Source organism: Cariama cristata, unplaced genomic scaffold, assembly GCF_000690535.1.
Source record: "Cariama cristata isolate BGI_N322 unplaced genomic scaffold, ASM69053v1 scaffold4513, whole genome shotgun sequence".
Classification (NCBI taxonomy): domain Eukaryota; kingdom Metazoa; phylum Chordata; class Aves; order Cariamiformes; family Cariamidae; genus Cariama; species Cariama cristata.
In genome coordinates, this window is record NW_009608796.1 from 26815 (window position 1) to 40837 (window position 14023).

The window sequence follows — 14023 nt, forward strand, 5'->3', positions numbered from 1 at the left end:
TGTTTCTGTGTACAAATATCAGACCTGGTATAAGTGGCAAAAAAGCTTTGTTTCCAACTGATAAAATTTCAGACCATGTATGCAAACTACTCCTTCCTTTTCTGATAGCTGGATGACAAGGTACTGCTTTCTTTTTTTGTAATGCTTGTTCTTGTAACTTACAGGACAAGGGACGGTAAAAACAGTTACAGCTGTGACTTCTTCTACAGTGACATCAGTACAAGCAACAACTGCACAGCTTAACAAAGCATTCTCGTTTTCTTCTGTGGGGTCTGTATGAATGTTCTTTGTAGTTGACGTTAAGTGTGAGTATTGGCTGTAACAGCAAGCGTTACCTGCAAGCTGCATAATACTGTAAAATGGCACCTACATATGTTAGATTGGGAGAGCAGGGGTTGCACCAGAGTTCTTGGAAGACCTTCTTGTTTCTGGAAGCCTACCTGAGTGAGGTCTGAAGGTCTTGTCAGAACTTGACACAATGTCGTGTTGCTTTGAGATTTTTTTTTTTTAGTTTATAACTAATCAAGAGTAAGTAATGACTGGCTTTCTTTTCAGTTTTATCTGTACTGGACTATTGAACAAGTCATAAACTGCGTGTACTGGTATTTCTCATCAGGTGATGATTTGAGATTAGAGCAATATGACTATGGTTAAAGCACCCACTCATGGTCTGTATCACTGGATTCACTGACTATCTTTCAGTGCATGTCACCACTTCTCATAGAGTCAGAGAAGAGCATTTGTGCTGTATCTTGTATGCTGGGGTTAAGGAACAGGAAAAAGAGACAGACCATAGCTAGTTTTAAACCTTGTTCTTTTAGTGAACAAAGAGTAGTAGCAGGAAAATCATCCCTAGCAAGTTGTGCAAAGGCATGTGAGAATGAACTTTGGCTTTACAGCAGCAGGAGAAGAGATTGAACACTGGAAGCTTCTGCTCCCAGAGAGTAGGAAGAACGAACCTGAACGTGGTCATGTTAACACTTGTGACCTCTGAAGATGTATTCCAAAGAGAATGATGTTGGGTTTTCTAACCTGGGCATATGTATACTGGTTTCAAATGCTGGCAGAGGTTTGAGAGACAGAAGTGCTGGAATTCCCAATTAGGACTTGAAATTTGTACTGATGGTCAAACTTCCTGAATTTATTTATTTTAGTACAATGGAACAAATTCCATGTTTGACTTGAGAAGTACTCTGTTCATGAAGGTGACTAGAGAGTCCCCATGCCATCTGGTGATTTCTGTTACATAACAATAACACAAAGCAAGGCGCATGTAATGAACATATAGTTATTCTGAAATCTATCTGATCGAGTGGTTTTTCAGGGATGACATATTTCTTTGATCGTATCTTGTGTTTGGGGGAGAGGAATGACTCCTTAGAAATAATTGTTTGAAATTCTGCGTGTTTACCTGTCTAATACTTGAGTGAATTTCTCTTTATGAAGTAGGTAACATTAAGTATTTCAGAACACACATACTTTCAAATGGCTGATTTCTTTCGGTCTTAACCATTTCTCTGCAAGTTTGTCAAGTGGCCCAGGTGGCCAAGTTGGCCAATAGCATCTTGGCTTGTATCAGAAATAGCGTGGCCAGCAGGACTAGAGAAGTGATTGTCCCCCTGTAGTCAGCACTGGTGAGGCCGCACCTCGAGTATTTTGTCTGGTTCTGGGCCTCTTGCTACCAGAAAGACCTTGAGTTGCTGGAGCGAGCCCAAAGAAGGGCAACAAAGATGGTGAAGGGTCTGGAGCACAAGTCTGATGGGGAGTGGCTGAGGAGAAGAGGAGCCTGGAGAAGAGGAGGCTGAGGGGAGACCTTATCGCTCGCTACAACAACCTGAAGGGAGGTTGTAGCGAGGTGGGGGTCAACCTCTTCTCCCAAGTAACAAGCAATAGGACAAAAGGAAATGGCCTCAAGCTGGGCCAGAGGGAGGTTTAGGTTGGATATTAGGAAAAATTTCTTCACCAAAAGCATTGTCAAGCATTGGAACAGGCTGCACAGGGAGGTGGTGGAGTCACCATCCTTGGAGGCATTTAAAAGACGTGTAGATGTGGTACTGAGGGGCATGGTTTAGTGGTGGACTTGGCCCTGCTAGGTTGATGGTTGGACTCCATGATCTTAAAGGTCCTTTCCAACCTAAACGGTTCTATGATTCGAAGTGGATGTTACCCAGATGCCTTGCTGTGCTCTTCAAAGGCCTAAAATAGTCCTTTTGAGAGATGGAAATTCAGATTCAAAAAGCAAACAAACCCTGCCTTTGTCTCAGGCTGCAGTGTTTCAGTCTGTAAACCATGTGCTAAATACAGTGCCGTTGTCAGTGATGTCTTAGTTACATGGCCTGACTTCTGTATCAGCAGCTGGCCTTTGAGAATCGGAGAAAGCTTAAAAAGCCCCAGGGAACGAAGGTGTTTGGAGAACCCCAGTGCTCATTATGAAGGATCACATTATTTTTGCAAGACAGAATATTAATAGTGTGAAATAGTCATGGAAACTTTTAGTTTCTGTCTTGCTATGAGTGATCTCCTTTTTGACAGGTGGTAGTGTCCAGTTATTCCCTTTTGTACATGCACTGTCTCTTACCTTTCAGCTCTTTTAAATAAACTCTGGTTGCCACTGTGGCTTCTACTCTTGCTAGTCTCCCAAAAGCTATCAGGATTTGGTGCATGGTGTTCAGCTGCAGAGCTGAATGGGGAAGAAATACAGAGCAGAAAGGAAAGAATATGGGAGGATGAGGGGGTGGTCAAAAGGACTTTGAGCTCTGACTCTCTTTAACCCTCTAGAAGCCCTATCAGAGGGGAAACAAATGGAGCGCAGTCTGCATGCGTGCTTCTCTTTGCCTGTTTAGTTGTCGGAGAAACTGTTCTTCTGCCTGTGTGCAAGTCTGTACTGGAAATCTGAGTCTCAAAGTTGTGTTAATCATGGGGTTGGAAGTTTCAACGCTTTGAGCTAAGTGTCACTCCTTCCCTTTGTCCTCTTTCCTCCTAGGTCTGGATTCAATTTTGGTATTGTCACATCAGCTGCTTCATCACCGACACTGCCCAGCCTCGCTTCCTCGCAAGGTTAGTTTGGAAGAGTGTGCAAACATCTCTTCCTTGCTAAGAGAACCCTTACTCTTCCTAATTCGTGTGGTTCTTGTTTTGTGTTGCTGTTCTATTATTAAAATTGCAGTAGCTGCAATAACATGATGTGTGTATGCTGGATTATGCCCTGTAATGCACAGAAACCTAGGCCACCTACCTTTCAATTAAGAGTAAGCAAAATATTTACTGCCGAGAATATCTAGGAGGTACTAGTTTATGAAAAGGGTAACATCTGTAGTCATTTCCTCTGCTGTCTTTAATCTGTTGATTTAAAGTTGCTGAAGTGGTCTGACACAGAAAGCTGTCATTAAGTGGGAGGGCAATGCTTGGGATGCTTTGTGTTGCTTCTAAAACTGACTTGACAATATATAGGCTGCCTTTCCATTTCATAGGTAGACCATATTTGCTCGGTCTGGAAAAAGGGGGCTGATACGTCTGCTTTATAAAATTCGTGATGCTTTCTGCCTCAGATTTCAGTCCTGCAAAAGAGATTGTTTGGCCAAAAACTCGCTTCCAATGTAACTGGTTGCTCTAATAAAGGATATCATCTCTTCTTACAAATCTTGGCTTGCTTATATCCTTAGACCATTACAGCCACAACAATGCTGCTAATACTCTGTTCGTGTTAAGCCGAGAGAACTAACTTGGCTTAAAACTTGAAGATTCAATTAACGTAAAAGCTTAGATAAATAACACTGATTAAAGGAGGAGTGGGAAGTACAGGAGACAAACTTGTAAACCACAGCGTTGTGTGAGGGCAGTTACTTTGTGCTTCTGCGTGAAATGGTAGGAGCACCTTTGCCTCTGTTAGCTGATGGAAGAAAAACAGAAGGAATTTCAGTGCCTCAGAAGGAAACAAATGCTACATTATTCAGTGTCAGTTACTAAAATATTTAAATATACTTAATATACTTACAGAGTAAAACACAAGGATAATGCCAGCTGTACTAAGAAGATTTTGCTCTTTGTTATTTGATCTCCATGCAGATTTCCTATGCTTTGTCCCAACACATAGTTCAAACACCAACGCAGTGTCTTCGAGTCAGAATTTGTGTGTGTTTGATGCTCAGAAATGAAACGGCAAAACATCAAATAAAACTAGTCCAGTCTCCCTTAAAACTTCAGCAGTTTCACACTGTTGGACATCAGTATATCTTATAAGTGGAGCTGCTTTGGCAATTACAATTGAGAGCTTTTCTCTAGTCTTTCAAAGCTGGAAACAGGCTGCATAGAAACTGGTTGGTCATCTGTAAATAGTTGAATTTGTAAAGAAAGATTTGATTCCGAAGAAGATTTTTCAAGTGGCAGAAAGTATTTTTATGGCCCGAACGCTGTTCTGAGCCATTGGTTTACAGAGTGTTCTGTAGTGAATGTCAGGGATTGTTTAGTTCAGCCAAGTAAGGAGGAGTGAAAATGGTGTTAACAGCAAATGATCTGTAGTAACCAGATCTTTTATGGTTTTATCAAACTATTGAAAAAGAGATAGGAACCAAAGGCCGAAGTTGTCTGTACTCAGAGAAGGATGGTTAAGTGGAGGCTAGGACATGGAAGTAACAGTGTTTGTCACTGCAACCCTGTCCATAAAGGCTTTAGATGTCACTGTTGTCTCCTGAATGCACGTGGAGGTGGCAGTTACCTGATGGTCAGAGGCTTTATAGTTTTGAGGCAAAAGCACTGTCTAACAATCTGTGAAGCACTATAGCATGCTATTATTGTAAGAATGATAAATAAGCTTTGCATACCATAACTCAGTTTTTAACTTCTCTCTCACTGACAGCCCCTGCTAAAGAGTCTGCTCAGACTGATTCATTTTCACTTGCTGGGGGTTCCAAATTTGGAGTAGTCCCTGAGAGCTCCTTTGCTTTTGGGTCCCTCAAGCCAGCAAGTGCCCCAGGAGCCTTAGTAGGAAGTAGCTCATCAGCAGATGGCACCCAGTCAAACAAACCTGCTGCAACAACATCTTCTGCTCCCTCCACAGCCTCTGGCAAGTTGGACGTCACTCCATCTAAACCAGGAGATCACTTGTTTCAGAGCAATCTAGCTGGGGAAACTCTTGGGAGCTTTTCAGGACTACGGGTTGGTCAAGTAGATGATAATGCCAAGACCACCACTAAAGCACCATCTACTAGTGTTACAGGAGCACAGTCAACTAAAGTATCTACAATACCTTCTGGGTTTACTTTTGGTGCTCCCCTATCATTAGGAAAAGCTGGAGAAGCTGCTTCAACGTCAGTCACGTCAGCTGGCACAGCATCCCCATCCCTCAGCACTAGTGCCACAGGCAGTCTCTTTGGCAATGTCCAGATAACCAACACAGGGTCTTCTGGGGTATTTAATCTTGGAGGCTCTAGTGGCAACAAACCCACCTTTTCATTTGGTATGCAGCAAGCAAACAGTATGAGCACATCAGCCTCTACCCCTTCTACGCTCTCCACTTCAACGTCCCTCTCGTTTGGAAGTTTCTTGAGTTCATCACAAACTGCTGTCCCTGCTGCAACTTCTAATAAAGGTGCAGGGGATGCCAAATTACCGTCGGTGTCAGAAAAGCCATCTGAAAATGAAGCTGTAGCAGCTGAATCTTCACCTCCAATGACACAGTCACCACAGCCACAGATACAGCTTTCAGAGTCGGTTAAAGAACCCACTTTACCCCAGGCCACAGCCGGGGACACCGTCTCTGTGGGCTCTGGCACCACATTGGCGGCACCTTCCCCTGATGCCGTTGCTAGTCCTGCCTCCACAAGTGATTTGAAGGCACCGGTGCCTCCCGCTGTCTCTGCATCTGCCCCACCAGATCAGAATGTCTCAGCAACAACCTCTACAACAAACATTGCCTCTCCTGCAGAAGCCACAGGTGCGTTGACTGCTACCTCTGATGTTACTACGTGTGTTCAGAGTCCAGCTGTTGGTGCCTCTGTGTTTGCCCCTACTTCTGCAGGCTCCTCGGTGTTCTCCCAGCCTCCAAGTTCTAGCTCTTCTGGCTCAGCATTTAGCCAGCCTGCTGGTGATACAACTGCCACTCCTTCTACACCGCCTGTGTTTGGACAACTACCAGCAGGTACCACAGCATCCTCACCATTTGGGCAGCTCACCACCAGTACCTTGTCCACTGCCACCGCTACCACACAGGCTGCCAGCTCAGGTTTTGGTACATCTGCTTTCGGCACCACAACTACCGGGGGCTTTGGTCAGCCAACCTTTGGACAAGCACCGACCTTTGGGCAACCAGCGAGCAGTTCTTCAGGTGGTTTTACCTTTAGCCAGTCTGGGTTTGGGACAATGCCAGCCTTTGGCCAGCCAGCAGCTTCCACAGCAGCCTCCAGCAGTGGCAATGTTTTTGGAGCACCGGCTAGCACCAACAGTGCAAGCTCCTTTTCCTTTGGACAGCCATCTGCCAGCACTGGAGGTGGGTTGTTTGGACAAAGCAGCCCTCCAGTATTTGGGCAGAACACCGGCTTTGGGCAAGGGGGATCCGTCTTTGGTAGCGCTGCCGCTGTTACTACTACAACGTCGTCTGCTGGGTTCAGCTTCTGCCAAGCTTCAGGTAAGAACAAACTGCAGGGAGATGCAATATCCCAGCGGTACCGTCTGGCTGAAGTACAGAGAGCAGTGTATCACTGGGGAAAGCAGAACATTTTTGATGCCTTTTTTCCCCTATGACACTTGATGGTGTTTGCTTTAGTGGTGGTTTTTTCGGGTTTGGTGAGTTGGTTCGTTTGTTGGGGTTTTTTTCCAATTAGTAAGAACAGGACCTGCAGTGTATGTGTGAGGGGGAGGGTAATGTTGGAGACCAAAGAAGCTTTTGCTTTGCTTCGCTGTTTATCAGTAGACCTCTAAATGTAGCCTTTTCAATCCAATCTTGCATTCATTTTATACTTAGAAGTCTACCTTGACTTAATTTTGAATTATATATTGTGCTGCCTGTTGCACAGTAAGTGGGCTGGATTCAACATAGTGTAAAAGACCGTTAAGTACTGTGTTGTAAATTGTTACACTGAAGTGGCAAGGCAGCTCTGAGACCATAATCAAGGCAATGGATACAGATGCAGCACTTCTTTCAGTGGCTACATTGGGTACGTGCGCGTACGGTGGATATATAGCCAGGTATAGTACTGTATCATGATCTGGGATGGCAAAAAAATTTTAAGTCTCCAAAGTGATGGGTTATCAAGGAACTGATCTGTTAAGTCTGCTTTTGCATTTGGAAACATCTCAAAATTAAACATAGCAGTAACATGACCATCAACTACCTGTCTACACAGTTCAATCAAATACTTGCACAGACCAAACCTCCTGTCAGTCTCCTTATGTTCTCCGCATGGCTACAATATATTGTTGATTTTTTCCAAAGCTTTGTCTGTACAATCTTCAGAGAGTTCCCAGGGAAAAGTGAAAAATACAATAGTAATAATAGAGAACATGTATTTCCAAGGAAGAAAAACTAATTAGGCTCATTTAATTAAAAATGATGGCACTGTAGGCAAACCACTTGCTCATTTTAACTACAGTAACAGAATAATAGTTAAATTGGGGGAAGTGAACTTTGCTTCAGAAAGGTGTTCCTAATTATAGAAATGCAAGTTTTATTACAAAATGCACATTTAAGTGAACTGGGAAATGGAGTGGGGAGTTCTTTTTTTAATCAAAGCATTTCATTATCTATAACGGGAATCTTTAGGTAACAAAGCTCAGATCCTCCCTACACAAGGGCAATCAGAATGCTACAGTGCTTGTTCATGACTTGCAGCATTATTATAGCAATGTTAACAGAAATCCAGTTCTCTTGTATTGTTAGTAAGAATCCCACAAGTAAAAAAGCCTTTTATTTTCTGTTTGTTTTTAAGTTGGCCAAAGAGAAAAGGAAAATTACTTTCAAATATACTTTCAATGGAATTTGTTATTTGTGTGTTGGCACATACTTTAAGTTTGTCTAACCTGGATACATTTGGTAACATTACTTGTATCCCTGTGTTTTGGCATGGGAGGCCCGTCCTTTCCCTGTTCTGGACTAGTGTCACCTCCCTGAATTGTCTTTTACCCTAGTAATAGCTCTGGTGGTTTACTTTCCTTTCTTTTCTTAGCAGGTTTTGGTTCTAGTAACACAGGTTCTGTGTTTGGGCAAGCAGCTAATACTGGAGGCACTGTCTTTGGCCAGGCAAGTATTTATTGCTTTTTGTAGAAACAAGGGACTTGTTCAGGGTTCCCTACCTATTTCTGATATATTACAAAGAAAAAAAAAAAACCACAACCCCAACAAAAAAAAAAACCACCTAAACAATTTGACATGCTCAGTAGAAAGTGTCCCAGTCTGTACCGAAGATATTTGCTATTGTAGTGGGCACCAAAGCAGCATCTGTGTGAATGTTTTCCAAGGGATATGGAGAGACATATGTTTTGTGGCATGCGAGATAAGATAGAGATGCGGCAAGTCACCTGCCTTTATTCCATGCTAAGTGGAAAGCGGACAGTGTAATGCAAGTTTCAAAGGCATTATTCTGTACCATAGACAAAGTTTAGGACAGACTTAAATAAGATTTCATTGCATTACATGTTGGAAGGTAATTGCTTCCTGGTTCATCAGCCCCTTTATACATCCAGAGGAATAGGCCAGACAGAAAAATCACCCTTGGGGGCATGTGCTGCTTTGACTTCACTTAAGTCCCTTCTATGTCCTTTTTGTGTTCTAGCAGCCATCTTCTTCCAGTGGAGGCTTGTTTGGATCTGGAAGTGGTGGGAGAGGTGGAGGCTTCTTCAGTGGTTTGGGAGGAAAGCCGAGTCAAGATGCAGCCAATAAGAATCCCTTCAGTTCCTCCAGTGGAGGATTTGGATCTGCAACTTCCCAGAGTAAGTGAACGAAACAAGAATACAAAATGTGCTGTGATTTCCATCTGCTTTTGTGATCCCATCTGCTTTTCTGCCATTAGTCATCTTTGAGTAAATTCTCTGTTAACGTGAAAGGCTTCTAGAGGGTAACAGAGACAGAGAGTATGCATGATGTGTAATCTGGAATTTTTCTTTTAGGTTTATGGAAAACAAGTAGGGAATCCATTGAAACAAACAAGCAGATGCAAGAAGTGTGAAGAATATCTATATTCTGTAGGGAATTCTTGACCAAATGCTTCTTTAAAATTGAATACTCTCAATTCTTGTCACTGAATTTCTCTTCCAACTTGGCTGGAAGTCAGAAAGCTTTAATTGTTTCTTGTCTGCCCTAACACTGTAAAATTGTTAAGAAACCTATGCTCAAGAGAAGCCAAGTTAACAAGTGTGTGATGGATAGCAGCTTCCTCAGCTTTGTCCTAAAAATGGCTATCTTTATGCATCACATGCAAGATAGTTTAGCAAAATTTGCTATAATATATGGGTAAGCTCTTGGTCACTTTTTGTGACTAGGAAGAGATATTAATTTTTTCAGTCATATGGATGTGGTAAAGAAAAATAAATACGCTTGGTGATTGGTTTGGGGATGTAGTCTGTTTTGGTAAGGAAACAGAATTCTAGAGTTCCTTTTATCAGTTTTTATCCAGATTTGAAAGACAGGGTGGTGGGTCTCTCACAGATAAACTCGTACAAGCATCCTGAAAGCTGGGTAGATGAGAGGAATTGTGTTAAAGCCCTCTTTGGGAGGAGAGGCTCGGCACTTGTCCTTTGTTTTGCTCCTGTTGTCAGCTAAAAGGCATCAGTCCGCATATGTGTGTTACCTAAATCAATCTGCACATGAGGTGCCACACCAACCCTCCGCATGTTGCTTCTTGCACAGCCAACCAACCTAACAAAGGGAGGCATGAAAAGTAATGAAGAAAATGTTAAAACTACCCACAGATTCCTTTGCACCAGGGACTTTAATGGACTATTAGAAACTTTTTCTAGAAGCTATAAAGGATTAACTGTAAAGGCAAGAATCAATCACTGTCTATTAGTGTAAAGGTGATTTGATTTTATTTTTTTTTTAACAAATGCCAGAGTCAAGTTAAAAACACATTAGTCTTGAGTTTTCTGGGCTCATGCATCTTGGTAATACTCTAAAATTTGAGCTGAGGTGCATGTATGCCATTGTCTGCTGTAACAATTAGTTTGAAATACTAGCAGGCTCTGTCGTGCCTTTCATGTGCAGCTATTGCAGATCTGCGCTTGTTACACACATTTGTACGTTACGAAAGCTATGCATAATGATTTCTTAAGTGTGACTTTTATTTAATGAGAGTGTCCAGCTCTGTTATTTCTTCACTTGTGACTTGGATTTGGCAGAAAGGAAAGCAGAAGGGGTGGAGTCCAGCAGGTAGAAAGCACAAAGAAGGGGAAGCCGTGTCTAAGACGTTTAAAAGTAGGGGAACAGAGGAAAGCTGTAGAATTAGATACAAGTGGCTAGAAGTAGCACTTCAAGTCTTAGGAGGGCAAATCCATTTGGTTTATTACATCTTTACTGATCCATTGGGATTAATGGTTGAGGTCAGTTCTCTCACCTTGCTAATTTAGTCCTCCTTTATTGCAGTGCTGGGTTTTGTGATGAAATAAAACGGATGGTTCACCAGAGAAAAGCTTTGGTTATTCTGTGTCCTGCCACTAGATGCTAAAACTCTGTGTAGCCTTGTGAAAGATGAAAACTTGAGTTATCTCTCAGTAAGGCTGGGGAAGTTTGGCTTCTACTTTAAGGTCCTGTCAGATAGTCACATTAAGAAATACTGGCCATTGCCAAAGTAGCTGAGAATCTCTAATTTGTGGTGGACTGATATTTGTGTTGTCAAGAGAGACTGATTCTACCTGCTGTGATTTCTCACTTGAGGGATTGTCTGTTAGTGACTGCAGCACAGGATGCAACTAAACAAATCATGCATCGCTGTGATTTGCTAGATTGCAGCAATAAAGGGTGGTTAGTGGTCCATCAGATCCAGAATGGATCTTGGTGGAACTACAGAGCCCTGCAGGAATAGAGGAAAACTCAGCTTCTCTCTGCAGAGTGCTGTTTTCAATGTGGTGTTCATTTTATGCTTGGGCTTGGGAAAGTAAAAGGCGTTTCTCTTTCTCCTGATCCAGTTAATGAAGTGTAATGTAGAATATTGTCTGGTATGAGCTTCACAAATATTCTTCATCTCCCCAGATTCTTCTAGCTTATTTGGCAACAGCGGAGCAAAGACGTTTGGATTTGGCAGCTCATCTTTTGGAGAGCAGAAGCCTACAGGCACTTTCAGCTCTGGTGGTGGAAGCGTGGCATCTCAAGGCTTTGGGTTCTCCAGTCCAAACAAAGCAGGTACTTTGTTAATCCACCCACTATGAACACCCACATTTACCCGTGAGATACTTAGTAGAGTATTCTACCATTTAGACGTCTACAGCCTGGGCACAGTGCCTGTACAAAAATTGTCTCTGAACAATAAATAAAAACATAACTAATGGCTTAAAGAATGGAAAGCTGGTGGAGTCAGGGCAGAGATTTACAATCTCTTGTGCAGAAAAGCATCCAATAAACTACATTTTCAGGTGTTCGTTCCAGAAGTTCACGTTGCAGTTGAAAAGCGGAGAGCTGTGTGAATTAGTTCTGGTCTTATGTACCATACAATGAAGAGTACAGAATATGGAACTGAATACTTTTTTCCTATTTTAGATGCTTCCTTGGAACATTCCAAACTTCACTCTGGGGGTTGTAACCCTTTTTGTCCCTGTTTCTTCATGTGAGTGAATGCACAGGTGTCTACAATAGGAAAGCTTCCGTATAAAACTCATATCAGAAATGCTTCAGGTCTTTCTCTTTTGAAATCAGTCTGATCTGTCATCATACCTTCTTCTGTGGTTGAGCTGTTGTTCTCTCTGTCAGTTGAGTTAATTGAATCAAATATTGCAAATTTCCCAAAACCTCTTTTCTTTTTACTGTCATCTGCCCCAAAGAAAGAGCTACAAAAGTAGTGGTGACTGTGATACGTTCATTAGAACTGAATGGCAAAATGTTCATTTTGTTAATTACCAGGGAAAAATGGAGGCCCAAAGGGTCAGGCAGAGCAAAGGTTTTCTCTTCTATCCTCAGACCGTTCTTACAGTGAAAATTGATGAAGATGGATGTTCTGCTCCAAGTGTGTCTATTGAAGCTTCATCACTGGTGGAAGTAGGGGAAGCTTGGTCATCCTTCAAGTTGTCTTGAGACAATGGTGCTCAAGAACTCCCTTTTGGAGAAGCAGTGCTTCAAGAGGAAGCACTCTGTGCTTTGACAGTAGTTGTGCTGTCGTGTTAGTGAAGTGGCTGAGAGCATAATGACGATGCTATCAGATCCAGTAGCCATTTGTAAGGTGTCTCTCAAGTATTGCATTCCGCTTGGTAGCAGACTCAGTTTCTTGTCTCAGGCATACCTCCCATCTGCTATTTTTGCTGGTGGAGGAGAAAGGCATTGTTGAAGGAGGTTCTTTCATTCACCCAATGACTCTTTCCTTGCTTTTGATTATTTTGGTCTCAGAATTCTTGAGATAGGATTTTCCGGAGGTTTCTGCAGAAGACACATCCACTCACACAGAGCTGCTCAGATCCTTCCCCCCTCTGATTATATTTGCTAAATATTGAAATGAATGGTGTGTCTTCCTCTCCCAGCTGCAGTGGGTTTACTTGATTTGAATCCCCCTTTGTCCAGGTTTCACTACTCGCAAATAGTGGAGAAAGGAAAGTGAAACATGTTAACATGCATTGCAAAAGAGAGTGTATGCCGAGCAAAGCTTCAGCCCCTGTGATAAATACTGTAACTTCCTGGAGATAGAGGTAATGAGATCTGATCTGTGTTTAAATAATTCAGGTCTAGCATTTATTTTTTTCCAGACCTTTTGTGTTTACAGCCAAACAGTATCCATTACCTTGACATGGTCTGGAATTTCACCCAGGGTATTAAAATGTGTGGTGGTATCCCATCCTCATCCCAAGTCAAACAAAAGAGCAGGTGTCCTTCACATTCCACAGTGTCAATTAGAAACAGGCCAATAATATCAGCAGATGAACGTAGAATAAAATAATCTGGGTAGAAGTGCATTCAGAGCTGCAGAAAGCAGCTAAACCCCGAACAAAAATTGCCAAGAGCAACATTCAGTTCTTGGTTCCCTGCAGGAACTGTGCAGGTCCACTGACCTGGCATTTAACCATTGCATCTTAGTTTCCACCACTTAAACCAGGATTAGATAATACCAGACCTCCTGAATCTTTTTGCATCACTGAGGCACCTGAAAAACAAGCTTGATATCTACTCTCTGATCTTAAGAGATGGGGGAGACTTGCCCATTGCACTACGGAGTTCTTCCAGTTTAAGCACTTGCATGCATGAAGTTCTGTCTGCAGGACACTTGTATGTCCTGCCAGATCTTTAGATTAGAAGCCAGGGTAAAACACTGCAACCAAACCACAGCAGCAAATGTTCACAAAGCTGACCTTTGCAGGAGACTTTTCATTCTGCATTGTTACACACAGTTCCTTTGGATAGTAACTTGTTTAGGTGGTGATGAGCAGAGCTTAACTTTAAAACTGATGACATAAGCTAAGCTTTTTTTCTAGTAAGGAGTGCTAGTTTTATGATGAAGCATGGATATGTCTCTTTTTTATAATAATAAAAGCAACAGTCTAGTATCTGTTGTATGTATTTTTACTATAACTTGGTGGTTGTGTACGCTTGCTATCTCACAGTTAAGATACTGGTCTTTTTTTATATAAAAGAGGTAGAGATTCCTTCACAGTGTGCAAGCATGTGTGATATGTTACCACTTTCTAGTACAGCTCTGGGGATTGAGTTGATCTTGTGCTCAAAGGTTCAAGAGACCCAGAATGTGGTTTTCTTCTGGATAGTCTCTTAATTTGGTTGCAGTTCTTTGCATGCATTCAGGCACTTTTCTTATCCATGTCTTCTGTAACAAAATACCGTGCAGTTTGGAAGCTTTGTGGCAGTTAGTTTTATAAATAATGCCGTGTCCGTATGATAAGATGA

The 14023-nt window shown here is 42.2% G+C and overlaps 1 protein-coding gene across 1 annotated transcript in view; it reads left to right on the plus strand.

The window, feature by feature from the left end:
- Positions 1–14023, plus strand: part of NUP214 (nucleoporin 214kDa) — a gene marked incomplete at its 5' end in the record, with an annotated part of 45122 nt that overhangs the window by 25532 nt on the left and 5567 nt on the right. The window contains 6 exons of the mRNA XM_009697272.1: positions 165–270; positions 2984–3057; positions 4856–6622; positions 8163–8233; positions 8766–8922; positions 11177–11326. Coding sequence (XP_009695574.1) covers positions 165–270; positions 2984–3057; positions 4856–6622; positions 8163–8233; positions 8766–8922; positions 11177–11326 — 2325 coding nt within the window. The remainder of the gene's footprint in view (positions 1–164; positions 271–2983; positions 3058–4855; positions 6623–8162; positions 8234–8765; positions 8923–11176; positions 11327–14023) is intronic.